Raw genomic sequence first — 19,392 nt, 5'->3', positions numbered from 1 at the left:
CTGCTCGACCCTCTGAGTTGCCCCAGCAGATTGTTCGTTGCTCCAGATTCTGGCACACGCAATCTCTCCTGTCTCCAAGGTCTGAAGTGATATGGGCCAAACGCAGGCAAATGGGACCAGCTCAGGTAGGCACCTAGGTCAGCATGGACGAGCTGGGCTGAAGGGCCTGTTTCTATGCTGTATGACTCTATTTCGAAGGCCTCTACAATGAGGCAGAAAAGCGACCCTCCAGAAATACATCAATAATAGAGCGGGAGTTGTATCAACGATATCAGGAGTCCAAAAAGTGCATTAACTAAAGAACAGTAAAAGCACATTAAAAGGTGATTTAATCTTTCTGGCACAGTGAAGCTCACTTACACGGCAGAAATCAGTAGTTTTGTCTGCAAACAGGAACCTTTGAAGAGAAACAAGGGTTGCTTGAGAAACTGATACAAGGTAACTCTCCATCAGGCAAACATGACTGAGTGTTTTAATGAACAACAAAATAAGGGGTCTGCTGGATTCTTTCCCGATTATCCGCGCTTTTGCATTATCCGTGGAGCTCCCCACCAACATCCTGGATAACCGATGGGTGAGATGTGGGAGTGAGGGAAGTTTCAGCAGGGGAACCTGTGGCAGCAGGATGCGACGGAGCTTGACACCAGCAGCTTTGGGGAATGGAGCAGACGTGGGGTTGCGGATGGTCACTGGGTCACGGGAGATCGCTGAAGGTTTTCTTTGCCGGGATCCCTGTGGGTTTCTCTGGCTCCTTTGCCTTATCTTCGTACATCATTATTCTGTGAAAGAGAAGAGGAGAAGTGAAATCATTAGATCAGGTCCCTCCGAATCTCAAAAGCATCCCCCAAATCGTTAAAATGGAGGCTTGGTGTTACTGATAGGAAACCTTTTCCTGTTCGGTTTGTCAAATATGGCCAGGGCAGGTTCAGCACATTAGATACAGGGTGAACCTCCTTCTTCATCGTCCCATCACACACTCCCAGGGCAGGGACAGTACAGGTTAACGCTGGATGAACCTCCCTCCGCATCATCCCATCACAGCATATTAGATACAGGGTGAACCTCCTTTTGCACTGTCGCATCAGACACTCCCAGGGCAGAGACAGTACAGTTTAGATGCAGAGTAAACATCCCTCTACACTGTCCCATCACACCCCCCCACCCCCACCCACCCCCAGGACAGAGACAGCATGTTAGATACAGTATGATGAATTCCAAGCCGGTTTCTCTGGTGGAATTTTACATTATTGCATGTGTTTCAAACTATCCCAGCTCCCAGTCTCAGAGTGGGGACAGGACAGTGTGTGACCCACTGCCCCACCCAGTCCCAGAGGGGGAGAGGACGGTGTGTGACCCACTGCCCCACCCAGTCCCAGAGGGGGAGAGGACAGTGTGTGACCCACTGCCCCACCCAGTCCCAGAGGGGGAGAGGACAGTGTGTGACCCACTGCCCCACCCAGTCCCAGAGGGGGAAGGGACAACATTCTACAATGCTCCAACACCATCACCTCACTACTGTCAAACTCAAAGTCGAGTTTACTGTCACGTGCACAAGTCCATGTGTGCACAGATGCAATGAAAAACTTACTTGCAGCAGCATCACAGGCACACGGCATCAGATAAGCAGAATTCACAAGGAAAACATAAACGAAATAAATTATATACAATGTTTACAAGAACACAATTAGAACAAAGATAAAGTCCAATGTAGTGCAAAGTGATCAATGGTCATAGTGCTGCTGTACTGAGGTAGTGGTTGTGCAGGTTGGTTCAAGAACCAAATGGTTGAAGGGAAGTAGCTGTTCCTGAACCTGGTGGTGTGGGGACTTCAGGCTTCTGTACCTCCTGCCCGACAGTAGCTGCGAGAAGATGGCATTGGGCAGGAGGTACTGCATTCACCATAGATTGTTGGTTGAGACTAGGAACTGGAGGGTTCATTCAGCCCCTCAAACCACCACTGGATGAGATCAAAGCTGATTCACCCCCTGTCCTGCTTGTCCTCACCCTGTGCCCTCCTTGCCCAATCAATCAATCTCAGCAAACCCTGGAACCCAGAGCTCTCCAGGAACAGAGACAGGATGCTGCCTCCAGAGTTCACAGGAGGAGTCTATTCTCTGATTTCACTCCGGCATGTCCTGGCCCAGTTTTAACACTGCATCCCCTTGTTCTGACCTCTCCTCCTTCTGTCTGACCGTCCCAACGCGTTGACCCTTTTGCCTTGACCACCGCTGTTTGCCAAATCTGCACAGCTTTTTTGTTTTCGAGCGATAGAATTTTGGAAGCTGCTTTGCAGATATTGACAATGCGCTGCACACTCTCCCACGGAGATGGAGCTGTCTGGAGGTGCAGGAGTCAGGGAGAGTGGGGAGAATCCTTTTATGTTGTAGCTCTGACACAGGGCTGGCCGGTGAGTGCTGGTGTGGCTCTTACATGGAGCAGCACTGCCACCACCTGGCAGGAGGAGGTATTCCAGCTGGTACTGCCCAACGTTAAGAGAGTCACTACTGGGGAGTCATAGAGACAGAGTCTCTTACTGCACTGGAACAGTCCATTCGGCCCACCACGTCCATCAGTCCCGATGCAGGAAAACAGACCCGAGACGTTGACTAACACTTTTTGCCTCCACAGATGCTGCTTGACTGCTGAGTTCTTCCAGCATTCTGTTTCTTAAATGCTGTCAGTGACTGTGCTTGCATCACTCTCTCCAGCAGTGTGTTTCAGGTACTTACTCCGCACTCTCTGGGTGAAAAAGGTCCCCCTCAGATCCTCTCTACATCTTTTCCCCCTTACCCTAAACTTTATGTTCTCCAGTTTTATTGTCTCTGACAGGGGGAAACTACTCCTGCAGTCTACCCTGCCTATCCCACTCATAATTTCATATTCCTCAGTCATGTCCCCTCTTAACCTCCACTCCAGGGAGGACAGACGTGGCTTCTCCATTCTCTCCTCATGACTGAAACGTTCCATCCCAGGCACCGTCCTGGTGAATCTCCTCTGCACTCTCTCCAGCGCTGTCACATCCTTCCTATAGTGCAGTTTCCTTCTGAGACCATAAGATATAGGAGCAAGATTAGGCTATTTGGCCCATCGAGTCTGTTCCACCATTCAATCATGGCTGTGTTTTTTCAAACCCATTCTCACACTTTCTCCCCGTAACCCCCTCACCAATCAAGAACCCATCAATCTCTGCCTTAAGTACACCCAATGACTTGGCCTCCACAGCCCTCTGTGGCAACGAATTCCACAGATTAACCACCCTCTGGCTGAAGATATTCCTCCTCAGCTCAGTTCTAAAGGGACGCCCCTTTCTTCTGAGGCTGCGCCCTCGGATCTTCGACTCTCCCACTGATGGAAACATCCTCTCCATGTCTGCTCTATCCAGGCCTTTCAGTGTCCGGTGGGTTTCAAACAGATCCCCCTTCATCCTTCTGAACTCCATTGAGTACAGGCCCAGAGACATCAAACGCTCCTCATACCCCTTTTATTCCTGGGATCATTCTTGTAACACTTCATTCTAACATTTCATCATACTCTTTCTCTTTAAAATGCTTAAAAAATATCTAAGTGATCATTGTCAGTATATCTCACAAGCTTGTGTATCTTTTATGTGGTTCTATTTTAATTGAAGTACATGCGATAGTCCAACTGAGGTCTGACCAATGTTTTATAAAGTTGGAGCATAACCTCCTTGCTCTTGTATTCTATGCCCTGACTAATGAAGACAGGTTTCTCATACGGTGCATAGATTGCAATAAACCTATTGATTGCAATGCAAGCTACAGGGTTGTTGCAATGTCTTAATATCTCCCATGCTGGTGAAAGTTTCCCTGTGGAATTAACCATTGGGCAAGCCGGGGACTTGGCTTGACAGCCTCTCTCAATGACTTACATCTTGGCAATCGCCGACCGCTTCCCCAGCATCATCTTCACGAAGTCACAGTAGGAGATGGTCTCGCCCATTTCACCCACCACCTCCTTTATCATCTTCTTCAACTCCAGGTGAGTCTTGGCCGCCCCCATCTTCTCCAGCATCCTCTTCAAGCCCATAATATCTGAGGGAAGGGATGCAGGCAAGGGTTAGTAGGCCCTGTACTGACCACTCAAGGATATATTGCCGGGCCCTGCAGCATTTGATAGATAGCATAGCGGTTAAGTAACTGGGCTAGCAACCTGGTAACCTGGGTTCAAATCCCACAATGGGAGTGGAATCCTCATCTTGCGAAGGGAAGAAAACCTGCTTTCCTTACTGGGCTGGGCTGATACGTGGCTCCAGATCTACCTGGTGCCTCCTATCTAACTCCTCAGTTCAGGGATAGTTAGGGAGGGATAGTAAATCCCATCCCCAGAAAATAAATCCAAGAATCACTGGATCCCATCAAAATGGTTGGGAATAAGAAGTGACTTACTCATCAATGAGGCAATTCAGTCCATAGGGTCCATGCTTGCTCCCAGCAGAACAATCCCATTAGGAATTAGATAAGATGTCGGCACAACATTGTGGGCCGAAGGGCCTGTACTGTGCTCTAGTGTTCTATGCTCCTATCACCCTTCTCCTTATGTCTCTGCATCCCAGCAACCTGTTCTCTCTCTCACAGGCTTCTCAACTCCCCCGTGAATCTTTTGTCACTTAACACATTACGGGATAATTTACAGGAACCAATTAACCCACCGACCGGCATGTCTTTGGGACGCGGAGACCCGAGCACCCGGGGTAAACTGGTCACAGGGAGAGCATGCAAACTCCACACACAGCACCGGAGGTCGATATCGAACTGTATCCCAGAAATCTTATGAGGTCCTTCTAACACTTGGTCATTCTCTTTCTCTTAAAATGTTCACAAAAATTTTTAGTCATCATCATTAGTATACCTCACAAGCTTCTATATTTTATTTGTGGTTCTACCTTATCGTATTCCTTTGCTGCTTTATATTCCTCTTCTAGTCCATGAAATTTACAACATCGAACAGAACAGGCCCTTCGGCCCACAATGTTGTGCCAACATTCCATCCCACTCTAAGATCTATCTAACCCTTCCCTCTCACATAGCCCCCCATTTCTCTATCATTCACGTAGCTATCTAAAAGTGTCTTAAATGTCCCTAATGTATCTGCCCCCACAAACTCTGCAGGCAGCGCGTTCCACACACCCACCATTCTCTGTGCAAAAAACTTACCCCTGACATCCCCCTTCTTCCCATCACCTTAAAATTATGTCCCCTTGTGTTAGCCATTGTCACCCTGGGAAAAAGTCTCTGACTGTCCACTCAATCTATGCCTCTTATCATCTTGTACACCTCTATCAGATCACCTCTCATCCTCCTCCTCTCCAAAGAGAAAAACCCTAGCTCACTCAACCTATCCTCATAAGACATGCTCTCTAATCCAGGCAGCATCCTGGTAAATCTCCTCTGCACCCTCTCTAAAGCTTCCACATCCTTCCTATAATGAGGCGACCAGAACTGAATGCAGTGTGGTCTGACCAGAGTTCTACAGAGCCCAAGAGCGCTGGGGAATAGCCACGGCGAAGTGGGTGTTTTGGAACCTGTCCGGTCGTTACCTGGCAACGTGAAACTTACCAATATCTCCTTGGTCATTGAGGTCAAACTCCATGTATTTCTCTGGAACAAAATGAAAGCAGGGAACTGTTTACCATGGTTCAATTGTAAGGAAATAACGGGCCTTCAACTTAACCCACGTAGGGTTGGGACCCATTTGGACTCAGGTGGAGTTGGAACCTGTTACCACCTGCACCCTCACACCCCCGAACTTATATTCCTGTCCTCTTGCCCGTATCTATATTACCTTTTGATAGATTGTAACATCAAGTAAGGCGATATTCCCACTTCTAACAAAATAGGAGGGAGAACTGGGATTTGGAATTCCAGAGTCCGGGAGCTGAAGGGATGGCCAATAATGGCGGGGTGAATCAGAATTAGATTATTATTGTCACATGTACTGACAACAGTGAAAAGCTGCTGTCTGCGTGCCATCCAGACAGATCATTCCGTACATGAGTGCATCGAGGCAGAATACAGAATACAGTTACAGTTACAGAGAAAGTGCAGTGCAGGCAGACAATGAGGTGCAAGGGCCACGACGAGGTAGATCGGAAGATTAAAAGTTCATCTTTTAGCTTATCAGCGATCTGTTCAAGAGTCTGATATCAGCGGGATAGAAGCCGTTCTTGAGCCTGGTGGTGTGTGCTTTTGAGCTTTTGTACCTTCTGCCCGATGGGAGATGGGAGAAGAGAGAATATCTGGGGGTGGGAGGGGTCTTTGATTATGTTGGCTGATTTCCCGAGGCAGCGAGAAGTGTAGACAGAGTCCATGGAGTCAATACTTCCCTCAACCACTCGGTTCTTGAACCAGCAGGAACAACCCTAATCACTGTCTCAGTACAGCAACACTATGACCACTTTGCATGACAGTGGATTTTTATATTTTTCTAATTGTGCTCTTTCTTGTGTAATTTATGTTTAATTTATGTTTTTCTTGTGAATGTTGTGTCTCTGATGCTCTGTGCCTGTGATGCTGCTGCAAGTAAGTTTTTCCCTGCACCTGTGCACACACGGACTTGTGCATCTGACAATAAACTTGACTTTGACCCTTGCAAAAAACAATCTGCTGGAGGAACTCAATGGATCAAGTGGCATCTGTGTGAGGAAAGGAATTGTTGGCGTTCCAGGTCGAGACATCAGGATCCCGGAATGTTGACAGTTCCTTTCCTCCCACAGATGCTGCTTGACCCGCTGAGTCCCTCCAGCAGTTTGTTCTTTGCTCCAGATTCCTGTGCAGTCTGTTGAGGCACAGACCCCCTTCTTGGCAGAAGAGGTCAGGGATGTGAGAGGTGCTGTGAGCTCAGCCTAGATGAATAACTGCAGAGTTCTGAGCCGGTGTTGTACATGGCAGCCACGGTTGTGTAGGGACTGAATGTTTAGGGCCTATGTTTGGTCTGTGATGAGAGAAATGACCTTCATCGTTCTCCCCCACCCGAACACTCTTACTGTCGATCCTGTGAGACTGGAAAAGGGGGGAGTTCCAGTTCACGTCCTCCCTGGGATACGAACACCCGACTTATGAACACCCCAACATATGAACGAGCTTGCATAATATTATTGAACTCAAAAGTCCAATGGACGTGAATATGTTCGTTCCTATGGACAGCAGAACTACAGTCAGAGAGTCATACAGAGCTGAAACAGGCCCTTTGACCCAACTTGTCCATGCCGACCAAGCTGCCCATCCAAGCTAGGCCCATTTGCTTGCTTTTGGCCCATATCCCTCTAAACTTTTCCTATCCACGTACTTGTCCAAACATTGTTGTTATGGAATCAATCCAACAGCAACGAAGTGGGCCTTTCGGCCCGACGAGTCTGTGCCGACCATTAAGCACCCATAATGGGCTAATCCTCCACCAATTCCAATTTTATTGGAACTTAGCCAATTTGCCTACCAACCCGTACATCGTCGGGATGTGGGAGGAAACCGGAGCACCCGGCAGGGGAAACCCACCCGGTCACAGGCAGAACGTGCAAACTCCACGCACACAGACAGCACTGGAGGTCGGGATCGAACCCTGGTCTCTGGCGTGGTGAGCCAGCGGCTGTACCTGCTGCCTCACTTCCACCTCTTTCTCCTCTCCTTTCAGTAATTATTCTTTCTCATGTGCTTTTGACGCCACTACAGTGTAGGCATGTGCATTTTCTGGCCCGTGGACAAGACTAACGTTGGGACGAAGGTGGGAACGGAATCCATTCATTACGCGGCGATGGCCTGTCACCTCACAGTGCACTTGCAGAGGGTAAACACCAGAGAATGGGTCCTGTTCTGCGGATACGAGGGTCAGACAGAGTTAGGAAGGTGGGGCTGTTGGAACTTCCAAAATCAAAGCTCCCCCCCCTTCCCCCCCCCACCCCTCACTGTCCAGACCAACCCCCACTACTTCCCCCTTGGGTTGATGTCCCACATTGTAGGTGACGGTGCAGAGTGGTTACCTTTGAAAGCTTGGAGCTTATCTTCCAGCTCTGGGTCGGTGTTGTACTTTGGGTGCTCCAGATACTCCTAGGGAAGGAGAAACGGCTCAGTCATCAGCGGTTCGTGGTCGAGAAGGAATTGGAATTGGAATATTATTGTCACTTGTACCGAGGTACAGTGAAAAACTTGTCTTGCATACCGATCAATTCAGTACACAGTGTATTAAGGTAGTACAGGGTAAAAATAATAACAGAATACAGTGTAAAGTGTCACAGCTACAGAGGAAATGCAGTGCAGGCAGACAATAAGGTGCAAGGTGATAACAAGGTAGATTGTGAGGTCAAGAGTCCATCTTATCATTCTAGGGAACCGTTCAATAGTCTTGTAACAGCGGGATAGAAGCTGTCCTTGATCCTGGCGGTATGTGCTTTCAGGCTTTTTTATCTTCTGCCAGATGGGAGGGAGGAGAAGAGAGAATGTCCGGGGTGGGTGGGGTGTTTGATTGTGGTGGCTGCTTTACTGAGGCAGCGAGAAGTGTAGACAGAGTCCATAGAGGAGCCTGGTTTCTGTGACGTACTGGGCTGGGTCCACGACTCCCTACAGTTTCTTGTGGTCCCAGGCAGAGCAGTAGCCGTCCCAAGCTGTGATGCATCCAGATAGGATGCTTTCTATGGTGCATCCATAAAGGTTGGTGAGGGTCAAAAGGAACATGCCAAATTTCTTTAGCCCCCTGAGGAGGTGGAGGTGCTGGTGAACTTTCTTGGCCATGGAGTCTACGTGGTTGGACCAGGACAGGCTATTGGTGATGTTCACTCCCAGGAACTTGAAGCTCTCAACACTCTCGACCTCAGCACCATTGATGTAGACAGGAGCATGTACACCGCCCCCTTTCCTGAAGTCAATGACCAGCTCTTTTGTTTTGCTGACATTGAGGGAAAGGTTGTTGTCATGTCACTCGGCTCTCTATCTCCTTCTTGTACACTGACTCATCATTATTTGAGATATGGCCTACAACGGTGGCATCATCTGCAAACTTGTAGATGGAGTTAGAGCAGAATCTGGCCACGAACATAGCCTGTAGAAAACATCAGATGGGCTTCTGCTATCCAGGTCCCTTGAACTTTGGACAGTGTTGAGAGGGTTCTTTGTTCTGGGAACACGCTACCTGGTGACTGTGAGAGGGGAAGTGGTGAGTGAGAGGGTTAATCCCTCCCCTGGGTACAGGCTGGGCTCTGACTGTGAGTGGGGAGCGGTGGACAAGGGGGTTAATCTTTCCATGGGCACAGGCTGGGGTCTGACTGTGAGTGGGGAGTGGCGGGGGAAGGGTTAATCCCTCCCCTTGGAACAAGATGCCCAGTGTCTGACTGTGAGTGGGGAGCAGTGGGTGAGAGGGTTAATCCCTCCCCTTGGAACAAGGTGCCCAGTGTCTGACTGTGAGTGGGGAGCAGTGGGTGACAGGGTTAATCCCTCCCCTTGGAACAAGCTGCCCAGCGTCTGACTGTGAGTGGGGAGCAGTGGGTGAGAGGGTTAATCCCTCCCCTTGGAAAAAGATACCCAGTGTCTGACTGTGAGTGGGGAGCAGTGGGTGAGAGGGTTACTCCCTCCCCTTGGAACAAGATACCCAGTGTCTGACTGTGAGTGGGGAGCAGTGGGTGAGAGGGTTAATCCCTCCCCTTGGAACAAGCTGCCCAGCGTCTGACTGTGAGTGGGGAGCAGTGCGTGAGAGGGTTAATCCCTCCCCTTGGAACAAGGTGCCCAGTGTCTGACTGTGAGTGGGGAACGGTAGTGAGAGGGTTAATCCCTCCCCTTGGAACAAGGTGCCCTGTGAGTGGGGAGCAGTGGGTGAGAGGGTTAATCCCTCCCCTTGGAACAAGATACCCAGTGTCTGACTGTGAGTGGGGAGAGGTGGGGCAGGAGGTTAATCCCCTCCCCTTGAGTACAGGCTGCCTGCAATCTATCTGCATGATATGTCTATGAAGGGGTTAATCCTTCCCACTATATTTATGCACGTTGAGTCACTGGATAACTTCCTCAATTTAAGCAATATACTTCATTGCTACATTATAATTCTGCTGACATGGATGAAAAAAAAACACTGCTGGCAGTTTGTCCTTTCTCCTGTGTTCTCATTTGGAGATTCCTCTTTCTTTCAATTTTGGGGATGTGAATGTTGCTGGCGTTTATGATCAATTCCTACTTACCTATTGGGCAAGGTGGTTTGTCAGGCCTTTTAGTGCAGACACTGACAGAACTACAGAATCCCCTCCTGCAGAGCTCTCGGTGGGATCTGGCAATGGTCCTGCCGTTTCTGGGATGGAGAGGGGCAACTCGCTGGCCCGCCGTCTGCCTCGGCTTGACGCAGTGCTGGCTCACCAGCAGAGGGAGACAGGAGGAGGAAAATGGAGGTGGCAGTGACCAGAGGAGTAGCACATGACCCCCTCCTCTCTGTCTCTGTCTCACTCTCACTTTCTCCTCTCACTTCCTCTCTCTCATTCAGTCTCTCTCCCTCTCTTTCTCCCCACTCCCCTCTCTCCCCTCCCCCCTCTCCTCTCCCTCCCTCCCCCTCTCTCCCTCCTTCTCTCCCCCTCCTGCTCCCTCCCTCCCTCCCTCCCCCTCTCTCTCCCTGTCTCGTCCTCCCTCTTTTCCTCCCTCCTCTCTCCCTCCCACTCTCCCTCCCTCTTCTCCCCTCTCCCTCTCTCCCCCTCTCTCCCCCTCTCTCTCCCTCTCTCTCCCTCCTGCTCCCTCCCTCCCTCCCCCTCTCTCTCCGTCTCGTCCTCCCTCCTCTCTCCCTCCCTCCTCTCTCCCTCCCACTATCTCCCTCCCACCGTCTCCCTCACTCTCTCACCCACCCTCTCTCACTCCCCCCCTCCCTCCCTCCCTCCCTCTCTCTCTCCCACCCTCTCTCCCCTCTCCGGAAACCATTTGCCACCACAGTGGAGGAGCGTCTGACATTCTGTACCAATGATTCACAGATGTCCTGGCATGGCAGTAGGAAATTTGAAATTCAGATAATTAATTGATGTGAGATTAAAGCTAAGTCTCACTATTAGTATCCAGGAAACCACCAGATCGTTGGGGGAATAAAAGTTCACAGATGTCCTTCAGAAACCGATGAGAGGGCTTTGCTCTGTGTCTAACCCTGTGTGTCCATATGTGGGAGTGTTTGTCAGCACAGTGTTGAGAGAGCCTTACTTATTTAACCCTTGCTGGACTTGCTGGGTGACATCTCGTGACCAGAAATGGTGATGCATTCAACTCTACTACCTTGGTTACCACAGAAAGAACAAGTGTTTATGTCTCCCCTTGACGCTTAGAACACAAGTACAATCCTTCTCCATACCTTATTGATTGCATCTAGCCGGTCCTCCTGCTGTGCTTTCAGGATTCCAAAGGCTTTTCCACCTGGAATATTCAAGGAACATAGGTTAACACTTGGGAGGGATTGTCCTGTGGGTATATGATGGGACATATGTAGAGGGAGTTTTACTCCATATCTAACACATGCCCTGAGAGTGTTTGATGGAACGGTGTAGAAATTGGTAAATTTGGTAAATTGAAAATTGGTTTATTATTGATACATGTACTAAAGTACAGAGAAAGATTTTGTTTTGAATGCTATCCATACAGATCATTTCATCACATCAGTACATCGAGGTAGTACAAGGGAAAAGCAATAACAGAATGCAGAGTATAGTGTTACAGCTTTAGAGAAAGTGCAGTGCAGGCAGACAATAAGGTGCAAGGGCCATGACGAGGTAGATTGTGAGGTCAAGGATTAATCTTATTGTACAAGAGGTCTGTTCAATAGTCTTATCCGAAGCTGTTCTTGAGCCTGGTGGTACGTGCTTTCAGGCTTTTGTATCTTCTGCCCGATGGGAGGGGGCGAGAAGAGAGAATGTCTGTAGAGGGTGGGGACTTTCATTACGTTGGCTGATTTCCTGAGGCAGCGAGAAGTGTAGACAGAGTCCATGGAGGGGAGGCTGGTTTCTGTGATGTGCTGAGCTGTGTCCACAACACTCTGCAGTTTCTTGTGGTCTGGGGCAGAGCAGTTGCCATACCAAGCCATGATGTGTCTAGTTAAGATGCTTTCTGTATTTAACCCATTTTCTCTTTGCTTTTGTAAAGGGAGCTGTAATCTGTATCTAACTGTGCTGTCCCTGCCCTGGGAGTGTCTGGTGAACATTATAGAGGGAGCTGTGATCTGTGCATAACTGTGTTGTCCCTGCCCCGGGAATGTATGAATGGAGTCCTTGAGGAGTAATTGCTGAATCTAATTGTTGGTAATTTTTGCTGAATCTCTGAAGGCAATGCTTTCCTTTATTGGACAGCTCTTTGGGCGCTGGTGGATTGGAACTGTTTTATTTTGTCTATAAGCAGTACTGTGTCTGAACTCAGATATACTCCAATGAGTTTTAGGATGTGGTTAGAGCTAGTAACATACACTCAGTCAATATTAGTCAGATCTGGGGCTTGAACTAATTGTCCTGACCAAGGAGTTTTGGTATCAATATGACTCTGAGTTGATGTGAAGGTTATTGGGATGATGAGAGGGGTGAGCTTCTTTGGGCAACAGTGATTGGGGGGGTGTGCTTGGGTTTTTACAAGGAGTTTGGTTTAAGGCTGATATCACGGGCTGTTGGTTACACTGCTTGTCTGAAGTGCTAGGTGAACACCACTGATGTGTTGTAAACATGGAAGAGGAATATTAACCTTTCTCCAAGGGAATGCAAGGTAGACCGTGCTGTGTGGTGTGACCTATACGTGACCGTAGTCTTACTCATAGGGTCAAACACCATGGAACAGGCCCTTCGGCCCAACTGGTCCATGCCAACCAAGATTCCCATCTAAGCTAGTCCCAGTTGCCCATGTTGGGCCCATATCCCTCTGACCCTTTCCTATCCATGTATCTGTCCAAGAGCCTTCTAAATATTGTTAATGTACCTGCCTCAACCACTTCCTCTGGCAGCTATGTACGGACTGCCCTCTGGGTGAAAAAGTTGCCCCTCAGGTGCCTATTAAATCCCTTCCCTTTCACTTTAAACCTATGCCCTCTGGTTCTTGATGCCCCAACCCTGTGGAAAAGACCGTGCATTCACCCTATGCCCCTCATGATTTCATACACTTCTATTAGATATCACCTCAGTCTCATAGCAGCCAATGTAATCAAAGACCCCTCCCACCCCGGATATTCTCTCTTCTCCCCTCTCCCATCGGGCAGAAGACACAAAAGCCTGAAAGCACGCACCACCAGGCTCAAGGGCAGCTTCTATCCCGCTGTTATAAGACTCTTGAGAGGACATTTTGTACGACAAGATGAACTCTTGATCTCACAGTCTACCTCATCATGGCCCTTGCATCTCATTGTCTGCCTGCACTGCACTTTCTCTGTAACTGTAACACTATACTTTACATCGCGTTGTTGCTTTTCCCTTGCATTACCTCGAGATACTGATGTCGTGAAATGATCTGGCATGCAAAACAAAGTTTTTCACTGTGCCTTGGTGCAGTTCCTAGGAGTGAACATCATCAATAGCCTGTCCTGGTCCAACCACAAAGCTCACCAGTGCCTCTACTTGCTCAGGAGGCTAAAGAAATTTGGCATGTCCCCTTTGACCCTCACCAACTTCTATCGATGCACCATAGAAAGCATCCTACCTGGATGTATCACGGCTTGGTACGGCAACTGCTCTGCCTGGGACCGCAAGAAACTGCAGAGAGTTGTGGACACAGCCCAGCGTGTCATGGAAACCAGCCTCCCCTCCATGAACTCTGTCTATACTTCTTGCTGCCTTGGTAAAGCAGCCAATATGATCAATGATCCCACCCACCCCTGGTCATTCTCTCTTCTCCCCTCTCCCATCAGGCAGAAGATATAGGAGCCTGAGGGCACGTACCACCAGGCTCAAGGACAGCTTCTATCTCACTGTGATAAGACTATTGAACAGTTACCTTATATGATGAGGTGGACTCTTGACCTCACAATCTACCTCACATCTTGTTGTCTACCTGCAATGCACTTCCTTTGTAGCTGTAACACTTTACTCTGTATCTGTTATTGTTTTACCCTGTACTACCTCAATACACTGTATGAACGGTATGCAAGACAAGTTTTTCATTGTACCTCGGTACAAGTGACAATAATAAACCTATATTTATACATGTGACTACAATAAACCAATTCTAATACCATTTTGCAAATGGTACACACTGCAGCCATGCTGCTGGGGGGATTGAAGGATTAAGGTCCAGTCAAGCAGTCTGCATTGTCGTGGATAGTCTTGACATTCTTGAAAGTGGTTGGGCCTAGGACACTGCCTGAGGGCACAGGGTGACACCCTGGGGCAGAGACGATCATACAATCATAACCATCTTGTCTTGCCAGAAGTACAGATGATTCCATCCACCGCCCCTCCCCTCCCCAACCCTGCTTTCCCTTCTGGTCTCTCTTTTATCTTTCCCTTCATAGAGAGAAGACCCTGGGCTTGATTGACAACTGCCCTGAAATAGGAGTAGGTGTCAGCCAATCGGCCCATCAATCCTATCCTGCATTTAAGGAAATCATGGCTTGAGCTGATCTTGACCTCAGCTCTACCTTCCCAACTGCTCCCCATAAACCTTGTCTCCCCTTAACATCAAACATCTGCCCACTTCTGCCTTAAATGTTTGGCCTCACCTCCACTGCTCTCTGGGTGGAGAATCGCAAAGACTCAAAACCCTTGTGGAAGGAGAAATCCTTACTTATTTCCATCTGAATGTCTTATCTTGAACATATATCCGCTAGGTTTAGGCTCCTCCATCAATGTCTTCATTTTCTCAGCAGCCACCCTGAGTCTAACGTAGTTCAATAAGATCACCTCTTTCTCTTCCAAAATCATTGGCTCAAAATGCTCAAGCCTTCCTCATCAGTCCACCCTGGCCCACCTTCTCTGAACTGCAAGTGTACCCTCCGTGAATACGAAGACCAAAAGTGTCCTCAGATGTAGCTTCACCATCAGCTAAAGCAAGATTTCTCTACTCCTATACCAACCATCTCAACTGCTCAATAATATTTCCACTGATATTGAGTGCCCTACAGCTACCATCGTTGAGGGGTACAAGTTTAGCCAAAGCAGCCACGTCAGTGTGGACTGTAAAAACAAGACAGAGTGTGGACAATCGGTGAGCTCCTCAAGGACTCTTCACCACCCAAATTCATATTCCAGCTGGAATGATTCAAAGAACTTAACATCATCCAAGCCGGAATCAGTTGTTGGGTTTGGGACCAAGCCAGAAAATGCTGGAAACAGTCAGCAGATCAGGCAGCATCTGCGGGAGGAGAAGCAGTCAACATTTTGCACCTGTGACCCTTGGTTGATACTGGGAAGCCGAGAGAAACGCTGTTTTTTCAGTAGGAGGGAAGATGGGGGAGAGACGTGTAGAACAAAAGGGATTATTTGAGATAGGATGGGTCGAAATGATCGATGGGGACTGTTATCGGCATATTAAGCTATTGGGCTGAAAAACAAATTGCTGGAGGAACTCAGTGGGTCAGGCAGCATCTGTGGAGGCAGAGGGATGGTCGACGTTGCAGGTCGAGACCCTGCATCAGGACTGAGAGAGTAGAGGGGAGATAGACAGTATAAAGAGGAAGGTTGAGACAGGGGTTGGCAGGTGATAGGTGGAGTCAGGTGAGGACAGTGAGGATGGGCAGATGCAGCCAAGTGGGGGAAGGGAGACAGCGGCTGGCGGGCGAAAGGTAGAGACAGATGAGCTGAGGGGGAACGAGGGGGGGGGGGGCAGGTGGAGCCAGGTGGAAGGAGGGGAGGTAGCGGCTGGAAGGTGCCAGATGGAGATACGAGAGGCTGCAGGTACTGGAATCTGGTAAGCAAGGAAGGCCACTGGTGGGTGATGGGGAGATGGAACCAGGGTGGGTGGGCGGGGGGGGGGGTGGGGGCAGAAACAAAACTAAGGAAAGGGGAGGTATTGGTAGGGGCTGGTTTGGTAAAAACGTTGTGTGAAAGGATCTGGGTGGGTCAGGAGGAGGGAGAAATTTATGGAACGAGCTGCCAGAGGAAGAGGTTGAGGCAGGTACAATAACAACATTTAAAGGACATTTAGACAGGTACATGGATAGGAAGGGTTTAGAGGGATATGAGCCAAACGGGAAGAGCTTAGATGGCCATCTTGGTCAACATGGACTGCTTGGCCTGTTTCCGTGTTGTATGACTCGATGGCTCTGAAGTAGCGCAGGGGCTGTTGGTTACCTGAAATTGGAAAATTCAATGTTCATACCACTGGGCTCTAGACTTCCCGGGTGTAATATGAGGCGTACTGGGTCAGCGTGATGAGTTGTTGACTGTAGTGTGGTGAGACCTGTCAGACTGAACTTATGAACACAGGTTAAAATGTAATAGAAAAGGTTAAATACTGGAAAACACGTTCTCAACGACCAGAAGAGAGAGAGACCACTTACAGCATTGTTCCTCCACTATATATAGCAATGACTCTACCATCACAGACTGCTACCCCCCCTTGAGCAATACACAAAGCGCTGGAGGAACTCAGCAGGTCAGACAGCATCTATGGAGGGAAATGGCCAGTTGACATTTCGGGTTGAGAGCCTTCATCTGGACTAAAGTCCATCTCCCTCCACGGATGCTGCCTGACCCGCTGAGTTCCTCCAGCATTTTGTGTGCTGCTCCAGATTTCAGCGTCTGCAGTCTCGCCTGTGTCTCCTGCCTAGTCCTTGAGCTTCCCCGAATCCCCTCCACCTCATTTTCCTCCTTCAGATTCCTCCTAAAACCAACCACTGTGGTCGAGTTTCTGATCGCCTCCTTATTGTATCTCCTTATACGGAAGGGTGCAGGTTTTTCACGGATATTTCCTCTGGCGGGTTGTCGAGGGTAGCATTTGACACTGTTAAGCTGCCATTTGTTGACCCCTTTGGGAGGGGTCCGAACTTTGAACTCTGACCCCGCAGGAGGACAACAAAGTGACGCATTGAGGTAAACAGACAAAAGAAACGCCCGTTTTGAAACATTGAAAGGCTGTAGCAAAATTATATTTACTTTCCAAAGCTGCCTTCATTGACTTGGGTCCAATGAAAGTAATCGGTCAACAGCCTGTCCTTCAAAAGATTAGACAATGTGGCAAAATATTTGCAGGCAAAATGCATTTCTGTGTAGACAGGACATTTTATTTTCAATGTAAATATTTTTCTATTACATTTCTAATTCTCTTTGCTAGGTCCTTAAATAGATTAAATAGGACTGGAAAGCCTTAGCCAAAGTCGACTAAATCCAGAACATGTCATCGAGACAGTCCTGTCATCGGGTTGGGGTGGGAGGGAGGTGTGGTAGTCTTAATATTGTGGTTTTTTAAAAAAAATTCTGTCCTAGGACATAACTGCCGCTGCAAAGCTGGCATTTGTTGCTCACTTTGAACTGTGCTTGAACTGAGTGACTTGCTGAGCAGCACAATGGCGCAGTGGGTAGAGTCGCTGCTTCACAGCGCCAGGTACCCAGGTTCGATCCCGATCTCCGGCGCTGTCTATGTGTGGAGTTTGCACATTCTCCCTGTGACCGGGTCGGTTTACCCACACCCCAAAGACAGGGGGGGGGGGTGACTATGTTAATTGGCCGTTGCAAATTACCCCTGGAGTAGGAGGGTGGTAGGAAGGATGGGAATGTGGGAAGAATAGATTACAGGGAAAATTAGTGGGGTAATGCAATTGTGTAGTGTAGCCAGCATAGACTCACTGGGCTGAATGGCCTCTTTCTATGTCATAAGGAAATACAGGATATAGTCCTCACAGGTGGGTGTGAAAGATTCCAGGCCATTATATCACTGTCCTGGTGACCTGAGCCAATATTCCTGAAAAGAATTTGAGTATTGTGTTCAGTTCTGGTCGCCTCATTATAGGAAGGATGTGGAAGCTTTAGAGGGGGTGCAGAGGAGATTTGCCAGGTTGTTGCCTGGATTGGAGAGCATGTCTTATGAGGATAGGTTGAGCGAGCTCGGGCTTTTCTCTTTGGAGAGAAGGAGGATGAGATGTGACTTGATAGAGGTGTACAAGATGATAAGGGGCACAGATCGAGTGGACAGTCAGAGACTTTTTCCCAGGGCGACAATGGCTAACACGAGGGGACATAATTTTAAAGTGATTGGAAGAAGGTATAAGGGGGATGTCAGGTGTAAGTTTTTTTACACAGAGAGTGGTGGGTGCGTGGAACGCACTGCCGGCAGAGGTTGTGGGGGCGGATACATTAGGGATATTTAAGAGACAGATAGACACATGAATGATAGAAAAATATGGGGCTATGTGGGAGGGAAGGGTTAGATAGATCTTAGAGCAGGATAAAATGTTGGCACAACATTGTGGGCCGAAGGGCCTGTACTGTGCTGTAGTGTTCCATGTTCTGTGTTCTAGAACAGGGAGTTCACAGATGCCTCAGGTAACTTGCTATGTCCTATCAGCTCTGACACCATGTTAGGACTGACTGAAAAAGTCTTTCAAACTACAGCTGATGCTGAAAATATAAAATAAAATGCTGGGAAACGGGTGGTGGGTATATGGAATGAGCTGCCATAGGAAGTGGTACATTTACAATGTTTAAAAGACTCTTAGGCGGGTACATGGACAGGGTTTAGAGGGATATAGGCCAATTAGTTTCGATAGTCATCGTAGTCAGCATGGGCGAGTTGGGCCAAAGGGCCTGTTTCCATGCTGTGTAACTCTATGAATCTGTGAAATGCTCGGCGTATGTTAAGAGAGGCGCAGAGTTTTGGTTCATCAACTTTTCATCAGCAAGTCAAAAGTCCTGTGCAATGCTTCACCCTGCACTGTTAACAGAACCACTGTCATCAGCCCAGACCAGTGACCAGAACTTCCTTAACAGAGATAATGCCAGCAAATGATGGGACAGTCCCTGAGTTTCGGCAGAGAGTTTGCTTTAAGGAGACAGAAACAGGAATCCAATCACAGAGGATTTTCCTACCTTGAGGATCCATCAACAAGCTGTGCGATCTGTCTCTTCCTTAACTTTCCCTCCTTGGCTCTCTCTCTCTTCAAAGAGTGGCTGTACTTTTAATGGCTCTCAGGAAACACTGAGTTGGACAGAAATAGTTTAACTTCCTGCTGCTGATGTCACTTCTAGATGCTTACACTTCAGTTTTCTCACTTGCCTTTTTGAAGGCAAGTGTTCTTCTCTGAACTTTCCCAAGGTCGTTTGCAAAAAAAAAACCAAGCTTCCGCGTCCCCAGAAACTGAGAGCCAGATCTGATCTTGAAAGTGAAGCGGAAGGGGGAGGAGGGAGAATGAGAGTAGGGAGGTCTTCCAGCAGGTCAGGTCAGAGATGTTTGGAGGCACGTATCCCTTGCTGCCTGTGTAGTCATCGCGGTCTTTGGGTTAGGAGACCTTACTGCAAGGTCCCACTAAGTG

The 19,392-nt window shown here is 48.5% G+C and overlaps 1 protein-coding gene across 1 annotated transcript; it reads right to left on the bottom strand.

The window, feature by feature from the left end:
- Positions 1-312: 312 nt before the first annotated feature.
- LOC127585947 (allograft inflammatory factor 1-like) lies at positions 313-19,094 on the bottom strand. The gene is made up of 6 exons (XM_052043703.1): positions 18,950-19,094; positions 11,314-11,375; positions 7,994-8,060; positions 5,577-5,618; positions 3,890-4,052; positions 313-779 (listed from the first exon to the last, which is right to left on the bottom strand). Exons 1-6 carry the CDS (start codon positions 18,960-18,962, stop codon positions 695-697), a joined length of 432 nt encoding a protein of 143 aa, XP_051899663.1. The 5' UTR covers positions 18,963-19,094; the 3' UTR covers positions 313-694.
- Between the last annotated feature and the right edge of the window lie 298 nt (positions 19,095-19,392).

This window comes from Pristis pectinata, chromosome 34, assembly GCF_009764475.1.
Source record: "Pristis pectinata isolate sPriPec2 chromosome 34, sPriPec2.1.pri, whole genome shotgun sequence".
NCBI classification, from domain to species: Eukaryota; Metazoa; Chordata; class Chondrichthyes; order Rhinopristiformes; family Pristidae; genus Pristis; species Pristis pectinata.
The sequence above is the reverse complement of the archived record's forward strand: the minus strand, read 5'-3'. Positions and strand labels throughout refer to the sequence as shown.